General features: G+C 40.1%; 1 protein-coding gene across 2 annotated transcripts in view; it reads right to left on the reverse strand.

The window, feature by feature from the left end:
• The window catches only part of DOCK5 (dedicator of cytokinesis 5), a 187581-nt gene that overhangs the window by 136785 nt on the left and 22850 nt on the right, over positions 1-27946 (reverse strand). For both annotated transcript variants that reach the window (XM_019714857.2, XM_074338224.1), the window contains exon 2: positions 655-738. In XM_019714857.2, coding sequence (XP_019570416.2) covers positions 655-738 — 84 coding nt within the window. The remainder of the gene's footprint in view (positions 1-654; positions 739-27946) is intronic.

Below are 27946 nucleotides of genomic sequence, written 5' to 3' on the forward strand. Positions count from 1 at the left end.
GGGTACACGGAGGAGCCCTGCTAGGATTTAGAGCTCAAGTTGGAGCTAGAAGTCTGGGGTTGGGGTAAGGTGGGTGCCAGACATGACCTATGCTTTTCAGACCAAGCGACAGTCCTGAGTCCTGCCGGGCAGTCCACTTACAGGTTAACTGGAACCACCTCCCTAGCCCGACCTAGTTGGAGGAAATATACTGGGAGGCTTTCTAGACCAGCTGCAGTCCTGACCTACTTCTCTGAAAGAATCTCAGCAACCCCAGTAAGTCTCTCTGTCATTTCTCCCCCAATCTGGCAACACTTAGTGCTGAGTAGAAAGGGCCACTTAATCAGTGCTTCCTGGGAGCCCCGACTAGGTCCGTGTTCTACGTTTCTCCCAAGTCAGGACTGTGCCGGATCCTTCCGCACTCAGTGGTTGAGCCCAACATATTCACATACTTTTTGATTCTGGTGTCTGGGCATGTTTGCACTCATGCACTCAGCTGGCTGTTTTGAAATCACCCTCAATATGAAACTGTACAACCTAAGTACTTCCTGGATTTTCCCCAGCACCCCCTCAGTGAGTAAACCAGGCTGATGTTGGCTCTAAGAGCCTTATTAATAAGTAACTTCCATTGTATTTCCCTTTCGCCCTGTCTGGCAGAAGGCCATCCAGACTCACCCTCATACATCTCCAGGATGTGAACTGTGTCTCCAATCTGCAGGGAAAGCTCCACATCTTGAGAGGCATTGTAGTTATAGATCGCTGGAAATAAAAGGGGAAATGGTATCAATGGCAGTTAAGCTACAAGTCACTAAATAGCATGTTCTGTGGTTACTGAATTACTCAATCAACAAATTATGCTCCACTTAACGATTTCATGTGAGGCACCCCCTGTAAAGCACAGAACATCCTCCAGGACCCCCACTGCTGGTGTTTTACTGTCATTTCTCCATCCAACAAATACTGGTTGGTTGTCTTCTATGTACCACATATAACGTTAGAGACCAGTGAGAAGAGTTACAAAACAGACATTGCCTGTGTCCTGGGGATTTTTATAGTCTCATAGGAGAAGAGATTAAATACATTACTACAGAAATAACTGCTTAATTAATATGGTAAGAGTGATACAAGAAAAAACTGGGCTACAATGAGAATATATTGTGGGGTTCTGCTGGTTGGTCCGTTGTGCATCAGACAACAGCCAGCCTGCAAGACCACTGAGCTTATGATTTCTAAGGCATAGGGCGCACCATCTCCCAGGTACCCTGACGCAGTGACTGGCATCCAAAGAGCCACATGTGAGTTCCATCTAAGCTCCAGTAATGGCCTGACACAGGGTAAATGCAGGGATGGCTGCCTTGCCCCAGTTCTCGGCACCCTGGGGAACTGGGTTACCCCAGCACTTCCTCCTCAAGGTGACCTCAATCACCCCTGTCCTTAGGACTGGCAATGACAGGACCAGACTGTGAAAAACGGTAGACTAATTTATAACTCCGAAAGAAAAAGACAACCCCATTTTAAGATGGGTAGGAGCTCTGAAGGGACATTTGACCAAGAATCATATATGATGGCTAATAAGCACATGCAAAGATGCTCAACAGTATTAGTCATCAGGGAAATGCAAATCAAAACCACAATGACATACCACTTCACACCCATTTGAATGGCTGTAATTTTTAAAAGGCTGATAACTGGCAAGAATGTGAAGAAACTGGATCCCTCAGGCACTGCAGGAGGAATGTAAAACGACAGCGACGTCAGAAAACAGTTTGGCATTTGCTCAAAAAGGTAAACATAAATTTATAATATGACCCATCAATTCCACTCCCAGTTGTCTACAAAGAGAAATGAAAACAGGCCTACACGAAAAAACTTCATGCGAATATTCATAGCTGCTGTAACAGGCAGAAAAACAGCCCCCAAAAGATATCCCCGTCAAATTTCTGGAACCTGTGAATGTTAGTTACCTTGTGTGGCAAAAAACACACACAAATAAATAAATAAGAGAGAAAGAAGAAGACGCTAAGGCTCTTTTTCTAGTTATCAAGATTATCTAGATTATCTAGATTATGAGGACGGGCCTTAAATGTAATCACACATATCCTGGTAAGAGAGGCACAGAACAGAAGGTACTGTAACCTCAATCAAGGACCGCTGCAGCCACCAGCAGCTGGAAGAGGTAAAGAATGGAATCTCCCCTAGATCCTGTACAAGGAGCACAGCCTACCCACACCTTGATTTCAGACTTCAGGTCTCCAGAACTGTGAGAGAATCATTTTGCAGTGTTTTAAGCCACCTAGTTTGTAGAGACTTGTTAAGACAGCCACAGGAAACCAACATAGCAGCATGACACACAACAACCCCAAACGAAATAATTCAGCAACTGATGAATGAATGAATAAAATATAGCATATCCATACAACAGAGTATTACTCAGCTAAGAAAAAAAAGGGGAGGGGGAATGAAGTAGGAACACAGGCTAAAACATGGATGAACTTCCAAAACATTATGTAAATGAAAGCTATGTGCAGAAAACATATTTTCAGCTTCCATGTATTCGCAAATGTCCAAAATAGGTGAGTCCATCAGAGACAGTAGAGCAGATAACTGGTTGCCTAGGGGTGGGAATGGTGGCTGAGCACAGCAGACACAGGGAGCTTTGGGAAGATGGAAACATCCTAAAACTGGGTTGTAGTGATGGTTACTCAACTCTGCAAATTTACTAAACATCATTGAATTGCAGACTTAAAATGAGATTTAGGGCAGACTTAAAATGGATTTTAGGGCATGCAATAGACTTTAATGCAGCTGATGGTTTAAAGAGTTGATTTATTTCTTGTCTTCACTCTCCTGAGTAATTCCAGGAAAAAACCACCATAGAGATTCAGTTCTAGCCCTTTACCCGGTGATCCAAGGAACCCACAACGTTTCCCATCTCGCAGGTCTGATGAGCACCTGAGGATGGTCACTGATTCATCTGCCAGATCCCACAGAAAAGGGTCATTAAAAAGGGTTACTTGGGGGCCAGCCTGGTGGCTCAGGCGGTTAGAGCTCCATGCTCCTAACTCTGAAGGCTGCCGGTTCGATTCCCACATGGGCCAGTAGGCTCTCAACCACAAGGTTGCCAGTTCAACTCCTCGAATCCTGCAAGGGATGGTGGGCTCCACCCCCTGCAACTAAGATTGAACACGGCACCTTGAGCTGAGCTGCCGCTAAGCTCCCGGATGGCTCAGTTGGTTGGAGCGCATCCTCTCAACCACAAGGTTGCCGGTTGGATTCCCGCAAGGGATGGTGGGCTGCGCCCCCTGCAACTAGACCTGGAGCTGAGCTATGCCCTCCACAACTGAGACTGAAAGGACAACAACTTGACTTGGAAAAAAGTCCTGGAAGTACACACTGCTCCCCAATAAAGTTCTGTTCCCCTTCCCCAATAAAATCTTAAAAAAAAAAGGGGGGGGTTACTTGGGGCCAGGTGCCTACCCCTTGTGAGTCTCAGTTTCCTCGTTAAACAATGCAGTATGCGGCATCCTCTCTGTTGTCCCTGCCATTGTCAGCTGTGGGTATTTATTGCTCTCTCCTGAGCCTGCACTGCATCCTGTATTTGCAGCTGGGCTGTATGCCTTTCCTTCCATCACAGTCACTCTATCAGGAGTGAGTAGGAAGGAGCACAGCTCCAGGCACATCTTTTTCAAGGAGCCTCCTTTTGGAAGGGAATCACCCAAATAGTGTCGTCCTGTACTCTTGACACAAGAAGCCTGGACAAATTATGTTGGAATTTATTTACTACTGAGCTTCTGGACTAGATTAAAAATTCAGAACAAGGACTGGCTGATGGAGGGGGTTAGGAGACACTGCCCAGAATTCAGAAGCAGGAGTTAATTCCAATCCCTAGACCTCTTCATGGGCCACCAGGCCACAGCTGACATTCCACTGAAGTTCACCTCCTTCGTCTGACTGAGACCTGACTCAAATGTTTTGTCCATTAAGTATACGGCTGGTTGTCTATAGATAATGTAGCTCTCACATCCTTGACTCCCCCCACACACTACTGACTGCCTTCCACTGAACTGGTTCCTTCCATCAGCCCTGCTCTCAGACAGAAGCAGGAAGTAGTGAGCTTGCAGTGTCACAATGGGTATACAATGACCAAGCTTCATCTCTTCCTTGTTCTTAGTCATCAGGAAAGTAAGCAGAAGCTCTCAAAGGCAGCACTTAGCACCGGCAGCTCCAAGCACAAACACCTACCAAGGACTGTTGCACACACATGTACACACACACACACACACACACACACACACACACACACACCATAGACCAATGTTTTCTTAAATCATGGATCTTAAGCCTGATAATCAAAGAGTTCCAAAAAGTACAGCCTTAATCATCCACCTTTGCCTCCATTACCTGTCAAATTCCACCCTGTGCTCCAGTTAAGACTCATATTCTCCCCTAAATTCCGTGCTCCAACAATGGTTTATACCTGCCTGGAACAACACCTTATCTTTTTCTTTGTAACAATGCAAAACTCACAATTCATAATGCAATTTGACCAATGACTACTGACTCCCCGGTACCCTGCATGCACCTCTTTCTTCTCTGACATCCCACAACAGCTTTTCCTTCCAACACAGTTGGGGTTTTTAAATCACAGATAATCTTGTGGTATCGTCTGCCACCGATCAGAAGGGAAACCCCTCACAGACAGAGACCAGGTTACACATTACTTCTGTGTCTTTCACATTCCATGGGACTGGGATAGACCCAAAGAAGGCACAATAGTTACTTTTATAAAATCCGTCAATCGATTCAGTTATTCACTACTGCTTTCCCAAACTCTAAGATACCTCTGCCTTCCTCACTCAGAAGCAGCAGCTGTGGTCCCCACCACTCAATAAAAGGATCTATCAAAATCACCTCTCCTGCCACTTTTTTATTATTACACAAAAGAATCTGCCTTGCTAACCCAAGCTTTCAAAGAGATTCCCATGGGCAGAACATTCCTTCAACAATGCCTTTCACTACAGTGCAAAGTCACTGGTTAGAGGCCATTCGTACTGTTTCATGTCTTTGGACAGAAGAACCAACAAGACTTCCAACCAGCACAATTGTCATCTATTCCTTCCAACGATGCACTTGAGAACCATGCCTTCCTTAGCCTCCTCCTGAAGACACCTCATTTCCATTGTATTTTATGGCTTCATTTCCATATATAATATACTAACTGTATGGAGTGGATGCTATGTACCACATTATTAAATAAGAAAACAGACTCAGAAGAGGTAAGCACCTTGCCCCAAGTAACCCAGCTTCACAAGCAACAAAGCTATAACTAACACTGGTGCTGTGATGACCCACTCATCACATTTACCAGGCTGGTCCCATATGGCTAAAGTCATGCCCTAGAATTGCCTGGAAACAAAGAGAACAGCCTGGCAGAGTCTCACTATGTCATCTGCCTTTGATTCCTCTCATTAAACGAGAACACAACTTTTAAAAACAAGCTTTCTGATACCAATCAGTGACTGGTGATCACATTGTTGGTGAGTCTGGTGCTATTTCAAGAACAGCCATACAATTAAGATACTCAGTGGATCATGTTTTCTCCCTGGGATGTGAATAACTCTTATAGAGAAAGGCAAAGAAAGAGGGAACAAGGAAACCCTTGGGTTCAAAAAAACAACAACACAAAAACACAATTTAAGATCAACTCTACCACTTCCGCGTGCATGACCTTGAATGAGTGGTTCAGTCTGGGCCTCAGTTTCCCATATGTGAACTAGGTCTAAGGGTCCCCATGGCTCCAACATCCACTGATTCATGAGGTGATGCTAAGAGTCCAGAGAAACAAGCTGTGCCGTTTTGAACTAGCAGGCACCACCACAATTTCTTGTTTTGTCTGAGGAAATTAAACGAGAACAGGGAGTTGCTGTATATAAATCGCCGTGCTGGCTGCTATGTGCAAGGTTGGGAAAGACGAATTGCTGGAATTCTTCCCTAAGCAGCTAACTGTTTATAACACAAAAGTGTAATTTTGCAGAGCCAAGTAGACAAGACAGCATGTCTACAAATGTAAAATAGTTTGCATTTTACCAAATCTTTAACTTGGCCTTTTCTTTTAAACCAGACTTATTGGAGAGAAAAATGAAATTTGAGGCCTTAGGATTATGCCACAAGAAACCGACAGAACAGCCTGCGAGGACCCAAAATGAGGATCGGTTTTGACGACGAAACGTCTGTGGCCTACTCGTATGTACTCTTTCTAATAAATTGGGTTCTTTCATGAATCCTCAAATTACAAACCCTTGAAGAATAACTAACACACAACATTTGCTATTAGCCATGTGATAGAATCGCACAAAAGAAATGATCAAACTTCATTTTTTTTCATTTTTATCTTAAATCTGCCTCCTTTCAGCCACTGGGACTGTAAAAAACAAAAGGGCACATCTCATCCTGCATCTGCCCCCTAGATTTAATGTAATGATGACCTAGTAGGACAGGCCGGGTTTTTTCTCTTACTCTTTAATCCCACTCCACAGGAGATCTGACCTCAGGAAGTAAAAATTTATGGTTTTACACTGATCGTTCCAATTAGGCTCCAAAGTGGTCCCTTTAGGATGAGATGACCACCACGCTGCATCTGTACTCAGAACTTTCCAGGCCAGAAACTACCGGACGAGGACTTCAACTTATAATTGTCAGTACTCCACAGGTGTTCACACAGGATTCCGCACTTCATTTTCCAGACCGTCGAAGAGATGAGAGGATGTAATGCCCCATTTACTGGTTATTCTTTAGAAATCTCTATTTTAAGAATTATAGCTATTTGTGGATAGAATCAATCAATATCTATCACTGGAGAGGTATTTCACAGATATAAACTCAACTATGGTTTACTTCCTCACTGGTACCAAGTGATTGCGATAAGCTATGTCACTTAAATTAATATGAAATTAAATTTACACGACATATTTAATGGTGAAAGGCTAAAACAAGGCCATTGAAGATTATAGAATGAAAAGTGTATGTTCTACAAACACAGGGAGCTTTTCCCCACAGTTCCCCCATCTAAAAAAATGGCGGGAACAGTACATTCTACACATGGTTTCATGAGACCAAAGAGAAGAAGATACACAGGGCCCCTGGGACGATGACTAACGAACGCCTGCTGGACACTGAGTCAACATCAGTCACCTTCCCTTTTCCCCCTTCCCCTTTCTTGCCCTGTCCAGCTTCCCACTTTGAGCATCGCGGCACCCACATCTGCAAAGTCTGCCACTACCATTCTCACCACTCAGACAGTGGAAGTCATTCAGTGAAAACTGGGCACCAAGAAGGATGGTCGAGTAACAGAATACGCTAGTCTCAACAGTCCTTCCAAGGTAAAGGTGGTTGGAGAGTGAAATGCAGGTGTCCTTACGAACAGCAAAACCATGTTACCGTTACTTAGGCAGCTAAGTACAGAGCTTCCCTAAGAAACAGCAGGAGAGTCAGGGAATATTTTAATATTTTCACCATTTTCTTGCTGCCCCTTCCAAGCATTTCTTTTTTTTTTTCCCTTCCAAGCATATCTGCAATGATTCAACTCAGGTATCAGGGTGCTATTCGGAATACCAGTGATGCCGCAGTCACGCACTCACTATAGCACTCTCCATCTGGATAAAACACAAAGGTACACATTCTAATGTTACCTGTGCCAATAGGTCTATTCGCTTCTGTCCTTTTCAACTGATTTCTTTCTTGTTAAGGAAACGTAAAAGAGCAAAAAGTCTGAGGGCAACTAAAGCAGGATTTTAATAATGAAGGTAAAAAAAAGCTAACAAGCTCAGAACACCTTCCCCACTCAAGTAATGCATTATTATCAGGTTCTTCTTGGTTTACATTCTCATTCAATAAAAATTGAACAAGTTCAAGATGAAAAGAGTCAGATCTGAGACTGTGTTGAGTTGACGGCATCTAAATGATAGCCAGAAATCACAATCGAAGAATAGAGAATCTGAGGCTAAAAGCCACAGATTATTGTGGAATCTAGAACAAGCACTTTGAAGTGACAATGGAAAGGTCAGTGATTATTTTCTCCACACATACTTGAGTTTGAGACAAAACACAGTTCCATGAGAAAAGGAATACCTAACCAGGCTGCAAACCCCATTAATTTAAAATCATCAACCTGAAAATGCAAAAATGATAGCAGCAGCTTTGGACCTAAGCAGGGCTTGTCCCAGGACAAGCTTACCCCACAGATCATATTCAGGAGGGTCTTAGAACTACACCCCAACTTCTACAGTATATACACCAAAGTCAGTGCCTACTGAGAACACAGTGGGGAAATAGAATGTATGTCTATGTGGCTGGGAGGAAAGTGGGAATGAGAAGAGCAAAGAGCTGAGGCGAAAGCCAGAAACTGACGAGATCTGGGAAATCATTTGGTCACATCGTCTTGTTTCATAAACAAGGAAATGGAAGCCCAGGGCGGTGGGTGTGTGTGTGTATGTAAAAAGAAAAGTGATAGACCAAGGTGAAACAAAATCAGGCCACTGAAGAAGCTTTGTGCAGCTTGGCCAAAAAACCCCTCTCAGACAAGTCATTTAACCATTTCAGGCTTCAGTTTCCTCATCAATAAAGTGACATTTTGTGAACTAGTATTCTGTCTACCTCTTAGGGTTGTTGTAAGAAAGAAATGATGGGGGGTGGGAGATGAGGGTAAGGGGGATCAAATATATGGTGATGGAAGAACTGACTCTGGGTGGTGAACACACAATGGGATTTATAGATGATGTAATACAGAATTGTACACCTGAAATCTATGTAATTTTACTAACAATTGTCACCCCAATAAATTAAAAAAAAAAAAAGAATGAAATGAGAAGAAACATAAGAATGAGTACTTATCAGTAATGTCTTTGGAATCAAGATTTTTCAGTGTAAGAGAAAAGACAAGTACAAAATTTAAAAAAAGATAAATAACTATGGACAAATCTATTGCAATTGGAAACATCAGTATGAATTTGGAATATTTTTCTTCGTTAAAAAATATGTATTTCTCTCCTACTTGTGGCCATAGCGGACCAAAGAATCCATCAGGGATCAGATGAGCTATCCTGTCTTAAAAACAACTAAAAAAATGGGCAAAATATATGACACCGTAGTTTTCAGACACTGAACAGCATGGAATGTAGGAGAGTGAGGCCTGAGCGAGCATAAACAGATGAGGGAAGCCTACAACGGCCTCTGCTTCCTGCTTGAAAAGAGTCTCCAGGCAAACATGCAGGGAGGAGAAACCTAAACAGAGCCCAGTAATTACTCAGAGGTGAGGAAAGAGAGTTGAGAGTTCAGCACGGTCAAGGTGGTGGCCATGTACAGGGCGGAGAATCAGAAAGGGGTGGGCTGTGGAAGTTTCCCCTCAAGGCTACAGCTAACCACTGATCAGGGCGTGCATGTAAATAGAACACCCAGGCCAAGGAAAAGAACCACAATAAAAGCACAGGGGGGACAATTTCCAACCCTCACACAAGAGTGGGAACAATTCACATTCTCCATAACCGGAGTCAGGAAACCTGATGATCAGTGGCCATTGGGCTAAGTACGCACAAGAGTAATGGCTTGGTAGTGTATCCAAACCAGCCCTAGGCCACAGGCTGTGCTGGTCCCACCTAACGCAAATGCATACCTCGGAAGAATAAAAGTTTCCTTATAACTGCATTCCAGAACAAGGCTCAAACTTCCAACAAGATAAAACTGACAATGTCTGACATCCAGTTCAGGATTACTAGGCATGTAAATGAAGGGGAAAAATGCCATCTACAGTTAGAAAATGAATCAACAGAAAAAGAGCCACAAATGGCGCAAATCAGGCAATGTAACAAGTCCCAGTTAACTGAAAAGGATTCAAATCATACAACGCATGTTCTTTGACTATAACAGGATTAAATTAAAAACAACAACAACAACAAAAAACCAGTAACAGAAAGACATATAGAAAAATCCCAAAATATTTGGAAACTAAATAATACCTCTAAATAACTCAGGACCATTCAAAAATCAATGTAATCTACCACATTAAGATGAAAAAAGAAAAAGAAAAAAGAACATCTCTAGAGAAAAGTCATTTGATAAAATCTGATACCCATGCATGTTTAAAACCTGTAAACAAATTAAGAACATCTTCAATCTAATAAAAAGCAAACGATACACCTACTGCTAACATCATACCAAACTGTCACCTATTAAACATGCTTCCCTAATACCGAGAACAAGGCAAGGATGTGTGTTCTCATCACTTCTATTTCACATTTTAATGGTTGCTCTAGCTAGTGCAATAAGGCAAGAAAAAGAAATACAAATCTTACTAACTGGAAACAGTCACATAAAGGTGTTTATTAGCAAATGACATGATTGTCTATATAGACAATCTTAAGGCATTTACAAAGAGTAACTAGAACTCATGAATGAGTTTCAGGAGATTTCAGGACCCAATTTTTTGTCAGTATAGAAAAATCCACTGTACTATATTTCTCTGTGCTACAACAAGCAAGCTGATACTGCTGGGTTATGATGTAAAGTGTGTATCTTCCTATAGATTGCAGGTGAAACAGTTTGAAAACCAGTGTCCTGGAGAAACTCTGCACAAGTGTACCAAGAAATGCGTTCAAGAATGTTCCTAGTAGCAGTGTTTGTAATAACAAAAACTGAAATCCACCCAATGACCACTAAAAGGAAAATAAAGAAATTATAGTATATTCAAACACAGAATATAGCAGAGAAAATGAATGCATGCATCAAATTTGTACATATACTACTAACAAAAGGTTGATCAAATATTTTTAAAAATCACAGGAGAAATATATACAGGATGGATGGTGCCTTTAGATAAAATTCAAAATCTTCCCAAACTAAATGAATTAGGTTTTCAAAATATACATATATATGTGTTAAGACCATAGAACACATTTGTGGGAATAAAACACACTAATTTCAGGATATTTTTACATCCAGGCTGGGGCAGGGATGTCAGACTATTATAGGCAAGCATGGTTATGGGGCTAATATACGGAGAACTTTTTTTGCGATTCATTGGATGGGGATACATGTGAGTTTTTATTACTGTTTCTCTTTATATTCTTTTGTTGTATATATTCTTTTATGTAGTCAATATTTAATCCAAAGAAGGAAAACCAGTTAGACAGATCTGCATGTAGATAGGCATAGGGGGCGTATTCATAAGGACAATAGTTATATTTTATATAACGCATTGCATTTAAACGTATACCTTCGTACATATTATTCCAGTAGTTCACAAACTTTAGCATGCGTTAGCAGGAATCACCTGGAGGGCTTGTTAAAACTCAGATTGCTGGGCCCCACCTCTAGAGTTTCTGAAGTAGGCAGGTCAGGAATGGGGGCCAATAATTTACATTTGAACATGTTCCCAGGGAGCACTGAGGCTGCTGGCTCCAACCAACACTTTGAGAACTTGTCTTTTACTATTAGCACTTTACACATGTAAAAATTCACCCGAATTCTACGTTCTTTTCATATACATTTGAAAATAATCAAGAGTACAAAAGGAGGGCAGCATGCAAATTCAACATATTCCCCCAAGCACTGAAATGTTTTAGGCTCATAAACTATAACAACTTAACTTACAACACAATCTAAATATTAAGAGCAAAATAGTATTTTTCTAACCCGAAATCTAGGCTTGCTTGTTTTCCAGTATTTAAAAACAGAAATCGCTCTAAAGCTAGTGGAAGATATATTTCCTGGTCTTTCACGTTAGCGTGTGTGCTATATTTTATTTCAATATAATGTATTAGTCAGTAAGCAGTGACCTACAGTATTTGCTACAAATGGAAAGTGTTACAGTTCCAACTTCTGCTTCTACTCTGTGAACCACGAATAGAGGGTAAGATCATGTACCACCAAACGATGAGCCGCACATATCACATACTCACACACACCTTGCTCCACAACACAATATCAGAGCACAGTATTGGTATAGATTGGTCTATTTCAGTCAGATGATTGGGGACTTTATTCTTTGCTCTCTCGGGCTTAATACCTAGAGTCATCTTAGAATTGCTGCTCTCCATTTCCGCTCCCACTGTTTTTATCGTTCCTTCATCATCTAGAACTCAGATTACTACACTTCGGTCCTAACTGATTGCTCTGCCTCCATCTCTTCTCAGGTATAAAACAGGACAAATATTAACACTTTCATCATAGGGTTATTGTGGACAGTGATATTTCTAAGACATTTAACAAGGGAAGAACTAGCCATCATTGGTATTATAACACTATTCTGCAAAATCATGCCCCTCTAATACTTTTTTTTGACATTATGTACATATGTCTTATTCCCCAGCTCAAAAATCTTCTGATAGTTCTCTATTTTCTACTTATGCGCATGATTTAGGAATTTTCAAAGCTCATCTGAGTCTTTTTATTCCCCTTGTTCGAATGGCCCTCTCTGCTTTCCTCCATTGGATCAAATCCTATCCATAAAGTTAACTTAGAAAAGGCCAACTCAACCCAAGCTTGCTCCAATTATCCCAGCCTGCGATGGTCTCACCACCTCAGGGACTACAACACTCTTCCTATTGCACACAATTTAGAGCTTAATCAACACAACCTGCTATGTGATGTGACCTGTCCTGGTCCCTCCTGGGGCTCCAAGCTAAGAGGAGCCCCATAAGCAGAGTCTCAAGTCAGTCATGGCCCCGTGTGCCCATGGGCTTCCTGACACCATCCTTCTTGAAGAGGACCTGCGTAGATTTGTCTCTACTTACCGAAATTAGAAGACGTTTCCCTCCCTCATTGAATGTCCTCGAGAGGGAGCTAAGGGTGTTCCTGATAGCATCCTTCAGTTAGGTCCTAGCTGTATACCACTGTAAACTGATCTTTGGTTTAGCTTCTCACCCATATATTATGTTCTGATATTGTGAAAAATTTCCTCTGGGGGAGGAGGGTGGTTGGGGATGTGAGTGTGGAGTGTGTGAATATGTGATATGTGAAAGTGTGCCAAGTATGGGGGATATGACTGGCAGACCTTCCTAACAAATAGGGCTACTTCCAGGTGTTCTCTATCTTGATAGGGCTATGGCCCTTTCAAGAAATTTCAGGAAGGGTCAAATTAGTTGCCTAAGCTTAGAGCCATTTTTTTCCCTTCTCAGTGTTGTGCTATTTAATGGAAAATTTAACAATATTGTTACAAATATTTGGATCTCATTTTTATCATCGTATTTTATGCTTTCCATTTTCAGTGTTTTCTTAGTTTTTGTTCTGTCTTGTATCTCTTATTCTGTGGTTGCTGGTTTCTTTTTTCCCCTTCTGGTAATATAATAAGGTAAGTCTCTGTATACAGAGGCTTTATATGTATTTGTCAAAAACTGGAAACGATACGAATGTCCTTCAACAAGAGAATGAATAAACAAGCTGTGGTCCAACCATACAGTGGGATTCTACACAGCCATAAAAAGGAACAACTACTGATACAACATGAAGGAATGTCACTGCATTATATTAAGTGAAAGAAGCCAGACCCAACAGGATATGTACATATTGTATGATTCCATTTATGCAACATTCTGGAAAAGGTAAAATTACAGGGGAGGAATAGACCAGCTGCTGCCAAGGGCTGGGGTTGGAAGGAGAGCTTACTAGAAAAGAGCATGGGAAAACTTCTGTGGGTGATGGAAGTGGTCTACATTTTGATTTCGTAGTTGCACAACTGAGTGAGTTTATCAAAATTCACAGCTCTATGCACTAAAAAGGTAAATTCTGTATGTAAAGTATGCCTTGATTTAAATTTTTTTAAAAACACACAAAGAAGTTCATTGTACTTGTGACTGCTTTGCCACTTTAAAATCTCTCTTGAACCTATATCTTAATTATCAATACCTTTAATTAAACATTAATCAACTGATGTAAGGGAAAATCTGTATACCTTTACACCCTTAGACCCCTCTTTGAACCACTTCCTAGTTTTTATTCACATAACCTGGCAGTTTCATTGCATAAGATTATAGTGCATTGGTTTTTATATTATTTATCTGCTTTTTCCAAAAGTTACTGTTGCCTGCTATTTTGTAGCTACATTTAAAATAATTAGTTGCGTGTAGCCTTATTTTAACTGGTTCACCACTAAGCTTTTTATAGCATTACTTTCTCATTTTTGCATTATTGAGGCTGATCTTTATATGAAGTCTCTACTATGGTCTGAATGTTTGCATCCTCACCCCCAAATTCATATCTTGCAACCCTCACCCCCAAAGGCGAGGGTATTGGTTGGTGGGAGGTGATTATGTCACGGAGGTAGAGCCCTCGTGCATAGAGGTAGTGACCTTATAAATGAAATCCCACAGAGCTCCCTCTCCCCTTCCACCACATGAGGATATAACTACAAGTCTGAGACCTGGAAGAGGTCCCTCCCCAAGCCGTGCTGGCACCCTAATCTCAGACTTCCAGCCTCCAGAACTGTCAGCAACACATTTCCCCTGGTTATAAGCCACCTGGTATTTTGTTATAGCAGCCGGAACAGACTAAGACAACCACCAAGCAGTTTGTTTAAATTGAGCGTATGTTTGGCACTCTTTCTTGGCTCTTATATCTGTGATTTTTTATTACCTTCAAGTTCAGCTGAGCTTAGAATTCTTGGGTCAAAATCAATTCAATAAATGTTGTCAAAACAATTGCTTTACTGGGTAGAGAAAAAAATAACTGATGTGCTTTCACACTATATAAGAAAAAAAATTTAGGTAGATTAGGGATTTAAGGTAAAAAATACTATCATAAAAGTACTAAAAGAAAAATGCAGGGCAATATATTTATAACTTTGGAAAAAGAAAAGCTTTTCTTAGATGATAACCAGACCAGACAACAAAAAGATTACAGGTGTAGACAGAAAATAATTAAAACTCCCATAGAACAAAAGGTCATCAATGACATGGAAAATGAATCACAAACGGAAAAAATTCAATATATTGATATGACCATATCAATAGATGCAGAGAAAAGCATTTGACATTCATGAACAAAACTCTGAATAATCTAGGAACAGAGGGGAACTTCCTCTACTTGATAAAGAATATCCACAAAAAAACCTACAGATAACATTATATTTAATATTGAGAAACTAGAAGCTTTTCCATTAAGATCAGGATGAAACCAAGAATGACGCCTGTCACCACTCCTTTTCAACATCACACCGGAAGTCCTAGCTCATGCAGTAAGACAACCAAAGGACATAAATGGATTGGGAAGGAAGAACTAAAACTGTTTCCGTTTGCAGATGACATGATCATCTATGTAGAAAATCCAAAGAATATTTGAAGAAAAAAAGCTCCTGGAACTAATAAGCAAATACAGTTATGCACTGCTTAACAACAGGGATACATTCTGAGAAATGTGTCATTAGGTGACTTTATCGTTGTTTGAATCTAGACGGTGTGGCTTACTACTGTAATTGTATGTGCTATGCTTTTATACAACTGGCCTTGCAGTAGGTATGTTTACACCAACACAAACATGTAATGGCTTGCACTACATTATGATGGCTACGAGGTTGCTAGGCAACAGGAATGTTTCAGCTCCATTTTAATCTAACGGGATCGTGGTTGTATATGTGACCAAAGTGTGGTTGATCAAAATGTGATTATGCCACACATAACTGTATAGCAAGGTTGTAGGTTACAAGGTTAATATACCAAAGTCATTCACTTTCCCATATACCAGAAATTAACAAGTGGAGTTGAAATTGAAAGCACAGTATCACTTATATTAGCACCCCCATAAATGAAATCCTTAGGTATAAGTAATTCTAACAAAATATGTACGAGATCTACATGAGGAAAACTACACAACTCTGATGAACAAAATGGAAAAACTAAATAAATGGAGAGATAGTCAAGGATAAGAAGAGACAAAATTGTTAAGATGCCAGTTCTTTCCAACTCGATGTACCTAGATGCAATGCAATCCCCATCAAAATTCCAACAAGTTACTTTGTAAATATTGACAAACTAATTCTAACATCTATATGGAGCGTCAAAAGGCCCAGAAGCTAATACGATATTGAAGGAGAAGAGCAAAGTTGGAAGACTGACACTATCCAACTTCAAGACTTACTTATAAAGCTACAGTAATCAAGACGGTGGGTTAGAGGTAATAATAATAATAAACAAATAGATCAATGAAACAGAATAGAGAGCTGGGAAATAGGCCCACACAAATACAAGTCAACTGACTTTGACAAAGGAGCAAAGGCAATACAATGGAGAAAACAGTCTTTTCAACAAATGGTGCTGGAACAACTGGACAATCATATGTAAAACAAAAATTAAGTAAAATGCAGACGTCATACTCTACAAAAATTAACTCAAAATGGATCTTAAACCTAAGTATAAAATGAAAAACTATAAAACTCCTAGAAGGTAACACCGAAGAAAATCTAGATGATCTTGGGTTTGGTGATGACCTTTAGATAGAACACAAAATCAGTTTGTATTTCATTGTTTGGGGAGCTAATGTAAATGGTATTGGGTTTTTAATTTCCAATTCCACTTGTTAATGGGGCTATTGGGCTATGTTTCTATAAACGAATGTTCTTACACACGTTTTTTATTACACATATGTACTCAGTTCTGCAGGGTATTTACACAGGAATGAAATTATTGGATCACAGGGGATATGGATGTTGAAATTCAGTAAATATTTCCAAACGATTTTCAATGATATCAAATTACACTCCCAACCCAACAGTAGATGAGAGTTCCAGTTGCTTCACATCCTAACAACACTCGGTTTTAGAAAAGAAAAGGCTGAAAAATCAATGATCAAATCATCTACACCAGAAAGCTTATAAAACAAAACAAAACAGCAAATTAAACCTGAAAGAAGGGAATAACAGCAAGAGAAGCAGAAATAAATAAAACAGAAAATAAACATTCAATAGGACTGAAAGAGTGAAAATTGATAGATATTAAAAACTTAATGTCAATAAATTTGAAAATGTAGGTGAAATGCAAAAATGTTTTGAAAAATATAACTTAACTGACACAAGAAGACATAGAATATCTGACCATAGTAATACTATTTAAGAAATTGAATAATTATTAAAACTTTCTCCCAAACAAAACTCATAGCACAGATGGATGCCTTCACTAGTGAATTGGACGTAATCTTTAAGGAAGAAATATTATTAATCTCAAATAAACAGAGGGAAAAAGAGAATGCTGCACAACTCTTTTTTATGCATAAATTTTGGAAATGTACATAAATTCTGACATTGCAATCTCACAGGAATTTATTTCATGATGTTATTTGTTCAAATGAACAATGAGAAATGTGCAGGAATGCTCACTGTTCATTGTTAATGGAAGAACTGTGTCCCCCCCCACCCAAATTCTTATTTTTAAGTCCTAACCCCCAGAACCTCAGAATTTGAACATATTTGGAGATAACGTCTTTACAGAAGTATTAAAATTAGGTCACCAGAGTGGGTCCTAACCCCGCTAATATGACTGGCATCCTTGTAAGAAAAGAAAATTTGGACGACACACATACAGAGGGAAGATGATGTATAGAAATGGGGAGAAAACAGCCATCTAGAAGCCCAAGGAGAAAGGTGTGGAACACATCCTTCCGTCATAGCCTCAGAAGGAACCAACCCTGCCGATTTCTTGATCTCAGACTTCTAGACTCCAGAATTGTGGGGAAACACATTTCTGTTGTTGAAGCCACCCCGTCTTTGGTACTTTATTATGGCAGTTCTAGAAAATGAATACATTCATAAAAATGAAAGAGCAGGAAACAATATATCTACCAGAAAAAAAATGTTTAAATAAATTACGATATATCTGTACTATGAAATACTACAGAGCCTATCCAAAAAATGACGTGTGTTTATGTATGGCGATTGGAGTTATGGATAAGATGTCCATCATTTTTCCTAAGTGGAAAAAATATATTCTGTAATATCTATGCATATTATGTTTCATTTTTGTTCATTAAATAATTAAGTGTGTTCAAAAGCACAGAAAATGTATAGAAGTTTATACAATATATTGGTAACATGTTCAGGACTAGAAAGAGCATTATGTACTACTTTATGTTTGGTTGAAAATGATGACTATATATTATTTCCTTAATCATAAAATAATTTGAGATATACAAATATATACTCACACCATATTATATGTAATGTAAAGATGATCAGAATCTCAATTGGACTTTTTAAAAATAACTGAACAAAATGGTCTAAAAGTTCATAGGCATGGAAAAATATCTGAGAATCGATGAGAAAATTTTGAAAAGGGAAAAATGGTACAGGGTTTTCCTTTCACTACATTAAATTTTCTTTAATGTTTCTATATATACTCCAAACAATTTAGCATTGATACAGAAACAGAACAGTACATCAGTGCAACCAGTTTAGAAAAATATCCAAATGCATATGATAATGGCATTTTAATTTAGTGCAAAAAATGACTGAATAAACAGTGCTGGCATAACTGATTTTTCATCTGAAAGAAAACAAAATTAGACTCCCTGTGTCACCCTATACACAAAAAAAGTAAATGTAAAGAGTTAGTATGCTTTTAAGATACTCCACTTTACAACTGCAAGTTTGAAAAATAGTTGCAAATCATCATCGACCAGCAGATTGCAGTTTGGGACCAGCAGAGAGATCAATAGGCTGACATCTCATAAATAAAGCACCGTGTGAACGTGAACTGCTATACACATTTTGGAAAATAATCTGACAATACTGTTGACCTAGCAATTATTTTTCAAATTCAGCAGAAATATAAATATCAATATATATAAGGAAAGAAATACAAATAAAGTTGTTTATTACAGCGTTGTTTGTAGTGGCAGCTGAAGTGGAAATAACCTGGAGGTTCAGAAAAAGGAAATGTTAAATAAATCCCAGGTCACACATCCTATGAATAATTAGTCATCTTTGAAAGACACATGACTCAGATCTATATTCACTGACCTGGAAAAATGTTTATACCACATTGTTAAATGGATTAAAAAGGAAGAAAAAAAGGAAAGCAAATTGCTGAGTAATATATGTAATATAATCTCCTCACCTTTTTTTTTTGTTTGTTTTTTTAAAGCAAACAGGAAGCAAAAAGTAGCCTATACACTCATTTGTCTTATGAGTACTGAGACAGGTATGGATGATACAGAATACTTTCTTTTCTTGTACTTTTTAGCAATGTTTTTATTTGTGGTAAATACACATAACATACAAATTACCATTTAAATCATTTTATGTGTACAGTTTAGTAAAGTGTATTCACATTGCAAGCCAATCTCCAGAACTTTTTCATCTTGTAAAACTATACGCAGTAACTCCATCTATAAACAACTCCTCATTCCCCTACCCAGAGCCACTGGCAACCCCTATTCTGTTTTCTGCCTCTATGAATTTGACTACTCTAGGTATCTCATGCAAAGGGACTCACACAGTATTTGTCCTTTTGTGACTGGCTTCTTTCACTTAGCATAATGTCCTTAGATTCATCCACCTTAGAGTACGTGTCAGAATTTCCTTCTTATTTTAAGGCGAAATAATAATTCATTGTATGTATACATAATTTAGTTTTGTATTACATATAATACACATTTTGTTTATCCCTTCATCTATCAATGCTACTTGGGTTCCTTCCCCCTCTTTGCTACTGTGAATAATGCCGCTATGAACACGGGTGCACAACTTCTTGAGACCCTGCTTTCAATTCTTTTGAGTAATACCCGAAAGTGGGATTGCTGAGCCAAGTCATTCTGTTTGTATTTTTTGAGGAAATGCCGTACTGTTTTCCATAGTGGCTACATCATTTTACATTCCCATCAACAGGGTACTGGGGTTACAATTACTCTACATATTCGCCAAACTTGTTCTTTTCTGGTGGTTTTTTTTTTTTTTTTTTTTTTTTTTGGCAGTAGCCATACTAATACATGTTAAGTGTTATCTTATTGTAGTTTTGATTTGTTTCTCTAATGAGTGACATTTTGAGCATGTTCTCATATATATATATATATGTTTGTTGGCCATTTGTATTTATTTGGAAATATGTCTAGTCAAGTCTTTGGCCAATTTTTCAATTATGTTATTGGGGGGAATGGGGGTTGTTGCTAAGTTATAGGACGGACTACCTTCTTAACATTGATCACCTGAGAGGGGTACCATGTAGCCCCCGATGAGGGTGGGCCCAGTGAAGCCAGTAACCTTTTCTTGATACATCTCTGTATTATTTGATTTGTTATAAAACAACATAGATTTGCTTTCTACTTTTATATCTAATGAATTATTGGGAGAAAAAGATGAAGCTGGGTCTCCCATTGCAGAGAGGAGCTTCGAGACAACCACTCTAAGCCCTTGCCCATCTTCCCTCAACCGATTTTAAAGTTTCTCGCTCTTAATCAAAGACAGATTTGTTCTTAGTTCATTTATACCTTCTCCAAGTGCAAGGGAGTGAGCTTCAGAGTGACATATTCCTTGTTCTTTTTCTTATAGATATAAAAATATCCATAATATTTGAAATAGGGTGAAAAAGAGATAGTTGTTAATATATAGATACTATAAACATATTAAGAACTCAAGGATATTATATAAATGTAGGCAGCATAAAAAATGCTAATGGTAAACATGCCTCATTTATTCATCCAAATAGTAATTGAGTGCAACCTGGTCTTGTTCTGGTTGCTGGAGATACAGTAATAAACGAAACAGAAAAGGCAGGAAGGTGAGAAGTGCTGTACAAAAGCAATGCTGGGTAAGGAGAGTGGGGCAATATTTAGGTAGGAGGCCCAGGAAATGTTCTCATATGACTCTCAGTAGTGACAGTCAATGAATGTCCACACATCATCCATGAGGTACAGAGTCTCCTTATTTAACAGAAATTTCATTCTCAGAAGGATTTTGACAAATCGAAATAATCACCTACCAAAAATCTTAATATGTAAACAAGTGTCCACTTATAAAAATTTTTTATAAAGAATTTATTTGTCATGGGCTGAAGGACCCCCGTCCCCCTGAAATTCATATATTGAAGTCCTAATCCTCAATGTAATAGTGTTTGGCGGGGAGGGAGGGCTTTAGGAGGTAATTAGGGTTAGATGAGGTCATGAGGATGAGGTCCCCATGACGGGATTAGCGTCCTTAGAAGAAGATAAAGAAACCAGAACGCTCTCTCAGCCATGTGAGGGCACAGCAAGAAGGAGGCCATCTGCAAGCCAGGAAGAGGTTGGGTTCACCAGGACCCAACCATGTTATCACCCTGCTCTCAGATTTTCCAGCTTCCAGAACCATGAGAAATAAAATGACTGCTCTTTAAGCCACCTGGTCTATGGCATTTTATTATAGCAGCCCAAGCTAAGATTACTTTTCTTGACAATAACAGCAATTTATTCTTATCACCCATTCTCAATTCATTTGTTGTTGTTTTTTTTTTAATATAATTTTATTAGTTTCAGGTGCATAAGACAAAGCAAAACTTAGACGTTTATCATTTATATCCCTCACACTGTGTGAACCCCCCGCCCCCCATCCACTATCCCTCTGACATCGCACAGAGCCATTACATTTCCACTGTCTCTGTTCCTAATGCTGTACTCGGCTTCCTGTAACCATATACATATATATATATATAAAATTATAGTTGGCATTCATTGTTGTTCAGCTTCAGGTGTACCGTGCAGAGATCAGGCATCTACATCATCCCTGAGGTGGTCTCCCAAATGGGACACGTGTCCATCGGATACCCTACAAAATCTTTACATTATTGATTACGTTCCCCAAATTAATTTTCAAAACCCCGTGGCCATCTTGTGGTTACCGACTATTTTCTAAACCCCTCACCTTCCTCCTTATCCCCACCCCCCCGCCCCTCTAGCAACCCTCAGTTTTTCCTCTATGTCTCCAAAACTGTTTCTGATTAGTTCATTCACTTAGTCTTTTCTTTAGATTCCGCATATAAGTGAGATCATATGGTATTTGTCTTTCTCCATCTGACTTATTTCACTTAACATAATGTTCTCTAGGTCCATCCATGTTGTTGCAAATGGTAAGATTTTGTTCTTTATGGCTGCATAATACTCCATTGTGTAGATGTACCACAGTTTCTTAATCCAGTCATCTACCGATGGGCATTTCGGTTGTTTCCATGTCGTGGCTATTGTGTATAGTGCTGCAATAAACATAGGAGTGCATAAAGATTTTTGAATTGGAATTTTGGATTTCTCCGGATAGATACCTAGGAGTGGGATTGCTGGATCATAAGGTAGTTCCATTTTGAGATTTTTGAGATACCTCCATACTGTTTTCCATAGTGGCTGCACCAATCTGCATTCCCACCAACAGTGTTCACAAGCGTTCCCTTTTCTCCACATCCGGGCCAGCACTTGTTGTTTGTTGATTTATTGATGATAGCCATCTTGACTGGGGTGAGGTGGTATCTCATTGTGGTTTTTATTTGCATTTCTCTGATGGTTAGTAAGGTTGAGCATTTCTTCATATGTCTGTTTGCCATCTGTATGTCCTTTTTAGAAAAGTGTCTCTTCATGTCCTCTGCCCATTTTTTAATTGGGTTGTTTGTTTTTTTTGGAGTTGAGTTGAGTGAGTTTTTTATAAATTTGTGATATCAACCCCTTATCAGATATATCATTGGTATATATCTTTTCCCATTCAGTAGGATCCCTTTTTGTTTTATTGATGATTTCCTTTGCTGTGAAAAAACTTTTTAGTTAGATGTAATCCCACATGTTTTTCTCTTACTTCCCTTGCGCGAGGGGATATATCAGTAAAAATCTTACTCCGGGTAATGTCTGTGAAGTTTCTTCCTATATTTTCTTCTAGGAATTTTATGGTTTCAGATCTTACATTTAAGTCTTTAAGCCATTTTGAATTTATTTTTGTATATGGTGTAAGGAGGTGGTCCAGCTTCATTTTTTTGCATGTGTCTGTCCAGGTTTCCCAGCACCATTTATTGAATAGACTGTCTTTACCCCACCGTACATTCTTGCTTCCATTGTTGTAGATTAAATGGCCATATAGGCATGGATTTATTTCTGGACTCTCTATTCTGTTCCATTGATCTATCTCACTTCATTTGTTATGCTTCATTGTGGGGTATATTAAAAGTCTTTGACTTATTCACTTTTTAAAGCATAAAACATTTGAGCATGTGTATTTCCTTTAGAAGACTACGGCCTGGAATACATATTCCAAATCTTGGCCCATGGGTAAACCGTTGAACCCTTGCAAGAATGGATGAATTAGCTACTCAGTTCCAGGGCTTTCAATGGAAACACTCAACTGACCAAAGTAATGGTCCCAGAGCAGGAGGCTGTATGAGCTTTGCTCCAATGGGGTGAATTAGTAATGGGGTTACATAGAGCAGTTTGCTGGGCAGGCAGTTGTCAGTGGCACCAAGTGTGGAAGACACTTTTTGGCACATTTCTTAAAGCCTTCACCCTTCCTGCAGATGGGAAGTCTGCTTATTGTAACGGAAATACTGATAGCCCTTGGCCTTTATAAAAGTCTTTAGCAGACTGAGCTCTGCACTTGCTAAAAATAGCAAGAACATCCCAGGGTTCAGCGGGAGCCTCTGCTGAAAGGTAGGAACAGGTGAACAAAGAGAGATTAGATAGAAAGGAATGATTTCTAATGAATTCTACTCAGTGTGGTAATGTGGCAATAATTACAATTCCTGGTCTTCATCCTATCTGATTAGAGGGGGGGAAACGAATTTATAGAGATCCTCTTACTTATTCTCATGGAACTTCTGTGAAACAGCTAGAGACAGGGCATATCATTCTTTTTATTTAAACTTGAGAAAATAAAGGACTGTCTGAGTCAGGGGGAGATTCAGGCCACTTGTCTCCCAAGAGTTACCATATCCATCCAGCCAGAAGTGAACATGAGATGACCAATTGAATTATATTTCCATTTATTTTAAAGATCGGGTTTGGGAACAACTCATAAGTGATAAGGTAGAAGCCCTCAGGGGTTAAGATCTGCCTCTCAGATCCCCTTTGAAACAATATTGGAATTATTAGAAGAAAGAAAAATCTGCGTCCACCCTAGAAACCAAACCAAAGCACTATCCCCATGCCGGAGCCTTGGAGAGACTCTTCCAAGCACTTCAGTGCAGACTGGAGCAGCATGAAGTAAGCAAGAACACCCACTCATAATTTTCCTTGAGGAAAGAAAGCAAGAACACCCACTCATATATTTCCTGTTCCAGAAACAGGAAAGACCCCCTAATAAAAGCCAATAGCCCTTGATAACTTGGAGGGAAGAAGACAGAAGAGAAGGTAAGACTGGCCACATTGCTTCACTCCCAAATGCCCTGCAGACGAGCCCTGGCAAGCAAGGCAGGGGGCGGCCCTGAGGGTAGTGAGCTGATGGGATCGGCTTCACTGTGCACTCAGGAAGGTCTAGATAGGAACCCAGCTCCACCTCCTACCAGCTCTGGGACCCTGGATGAGTTTTTAAATTTCTCCAAGCCTCCATTTTCTCCCTGGCCACACTGGCTAACAATTGTGCCTTTTGGACAGGATTGCTCTGAGGGTTAAAGGAGATGAGAACGTGAAGTGCTTAAAATAGCTCCTGCAAGTGCTCATCTAGAGATGATGACGGTGATGGTGATGGTGATAATGATGATGATGGTGATGGTGATGAAGGATATGATAATGATGGTGACAGTGATGGGTATGATGATGGTGATGGTGACAGATATAAGGATGGTGATGGATATGCTGGTGATGATGATTAGTAGTGGAAATGGAATTTAAGATTTGGCAAAATACAGCCCAAGCTTTTGAAAAGCTTCACATATTTTATATACTCTTATTATTTAGTCTACTCATTCCACTGACTGGAAATATTCTTTTGGAAATAGAGAGAAATAGACAAGACAATTTAAACATAAAGTTTAGAGGTAATTGGGAAAAAGCAGTTAATAAGCTAAACACCTAACAATAGTGGAGGCTTTGAAAAATAATCTGTAAAAATAAAGTGATATAGATAGTCCCTGATTATGGATAGACTGCAGAAGCAGCCTGTTAAGAAGGGGAAATTTGAGAGGCTGCATAAATGAATGGCATCCCTACCCCCCCACACACACTTCCAGGTAACAATTGCTTTTCCACCCCCACAGGAAACAGGACGTTTCTCCTCTAAAAACTGAATGAGAGGTTCCAAACTCAGGGACACCATTCAAGGGAGAGGTGCAGGAGTAAAACAGGACTAAGAGGTAGACATATTAAGTTGTGCTCATGACCCCAGCCCTCGTCTCTCACTGATGTCCAAGAGCCCTGGAAGCCAGGCCTGTTCTGCCCAATCTGAACTGCCCACAGAAAATTCTACTAGGAAAGGCATTTGAAGGTCTTTAAAAAAAAAGAAAGAAAGAAAAGAGCCAGTTCAGAGTTTCTCATTCTTATATAGGAATAAGCACTTAAGGCCGAAGGCAGTCAAGGACCAGCACACATTTGGGGGAAATTCTCCAACATTAAAACTATAGCCAGTTTTAATTAAAAACATATCTATATGTCTCAGGGGAAAAAAAAAAAAAAGACTATAGCACAGAAAAGACAAGAGAAAGAAAGAAAAACAACCTGGCAGAAAGTGAAGCAGTGCAAATATCAGAAGTACTCAGCAGCGACAGGGCCCTGCCAAACTGACTGCAACGGCAGAGAGGTGTTACTAACACTACACGGAGACCTTCTCGCACGGTTATTCAAAGAGAATTTAAAAGGCATTATTCCCCCACGATATGATTCCATGTTAACCTGAAGCCATGTATCGCGCCACCTAGAATTACCTAGTGGCTCTCTGCAATCAGAGGCATGGCCCCTTCTTGCAAGTGCTGGCCTGGGCAATCCGTTCTCACCACCACCCTTGACCCATTGTCCTCCACTAACATCCCACCCAAGCACTCAGGCTTGATTGCTGTGTTCCGGGTAACTGGCACTAAAGGCACTAGAACTATCCTCTGTGCAGAGTATCTAACACAGATAGAAGCCCACATTCTCAAACAAGCTAATCCCACTGATCAGGACTAGTCCTCGACCAGTCAGTTGATGGTGACTCAGAACAGCTAAACCCAATTGCTCCCTTTTAAGATGCTCATTATTAAGGTGTCCAGAGACCATCAATAGAATTACTGGTTTAAACACAGAATAATTTTTAAAATCTCCTCCCAATTGTTATATGATTATATGAAACTATGTGTGCATATGTGTGTGTGTGTGTGTGTGTGTGTGTGTGTGTATAGTGTTCTCAGGGTTTGAAAAGATTAAGAACAACCTAAGATTTGTTATTTTTGATAATATAGAAATTACAATAAACTTTTACTCCATTCAAGTTGGGGGACGTAATAGCAAAGTTAACAGTTGTCACTTTCTATTGTAAATTCTTTCACAATAGGACATTGCTTTAATAAACAGTCCTTTTAGGGCTTTAAAAAAAGATGTGTTCCAATGAGATACACTGCAGTCAGAAACACTGTTGCTAGAAATAGAAATAACATGAAGTCCAAAGGGACTGAAGTTGCAAATTGCTCCCCTTTTTGTTTGGGAAGAGTAATTCCTTTCTCCTCCATCTTTGCCCTCCTGGAGAAGTGCTGTCCCTCCCACGAATGAATTACTCCCATAACATATCATATCAATTGCCATGGAGACCTTGATCTGTACCTGATAACGGGCTAATACAGGAACATGGAAGAAGCAATTCCTGCTTTCAAAGAACTAAAAGTTCTGCACTTCTCTCTCCTCAATGTCTATGGATTCAGGACACAGGAGAAAAAAAACAAACTCCCAACCCCCACCCAGTGACTCTGTTTTGTTCAAAGGTGCTCTGTTCCCACAGAATACGCTGACTGCCATGTCACTCTAGCTTATCCATGTTTTAAAGCTGAAATCAAACTGGTCACCCAATTCCCCCACGCTTTACAAACAGACACAAAGAGTCAAGCTGAACCATTGTTCGGGCATCGCCTGGTCTGGAGAACCAGGTCCCAGCGGCGGAGAGGATGGCGCTCTCTCAACAACACAGTCCGGGGTTTCCCTGGCTCGATGACCTGCACATTTTCCCACCCCTCCATTCCCAGGTGACGCCACTTCCGTCGGAAGACCCGTCCGCTGACACACGGGACAAAAGGTCCAGCCAGAATGATATGTCTTTCATTCTGGTCACCAGCTTGCCGTTGGGAAGAGGAGCTGCGGAGTCGGCCAGGGCGGGGACAGGGACAAAGTTGGGGTCGGAACACTGACTCAGGCTTCCCACTCTGGTCCTCTGGACCGTGTTGTCACCCAAGTCGGCGGCCCGGGACAGACAGGGACTCTCCCGTATCTCACAACCCAATGTCCCATTCACCTGACACTGTGCTCTGCACATGGACACAAGGCACAGCTTGTGGAAGGAGAACCAAAAACCCATGTTCATTGACCTGATGGGACACGTTCCGCACAGGAGAAAAGGCAGGGGCTGGCATTTACGGCAGGCTGCAAGGGAGCAGGGAACCAGCGCAGCTGTCGACTGGCCAAACAATTCTCCAGGTAAACAACCAAAAGAAAACGGTTTATTCAGGAAAAGGAAAAAAAGAAACAGAACCACCAAGGAGTGTGAGCACACTCACCGGCGGGCCCCCATCCGGCCGCCCACATGCAAGAAGGTCCAGAGCCTAACATGGCTTCCCCCTTTGTTCGCATCCCTTCCCCGGAAGTTACCACCGAGTTCAACAGGAAATCACGACTAGAGAGTCAACAAGGGGCCCAGATCCACCCACAGCCCTCCCAGCTCTATGGTTAAGCATCTTAAGTTGCCAGTTCACTTTTATCACAACCAATGAGCCCTGACACCAGCCATACAGGTGAGGCAGTGGGGGTGAGGAGGGCATAGACAGAACTATGACAAGGGCTTTCCTCAGACACTTGTGGAGTGAGAACTGCTGTGCAAAAT

The sequence above is a fragment of the Rhinolophus sinicus genome, linkage group LG07 (genome assembly GCF_036562045.2).
Source record: "Rhinolophus sinicus isolate RSC01 linkage group LG07, ASM3656204v1, whole genome shotgun sequence".
NCBI lineage: Eukaryota > Metazoa > Chordata > Mammalia > Chiroptera > Rhinolophidae > Rhinolophus > Rhinolophus sinicus.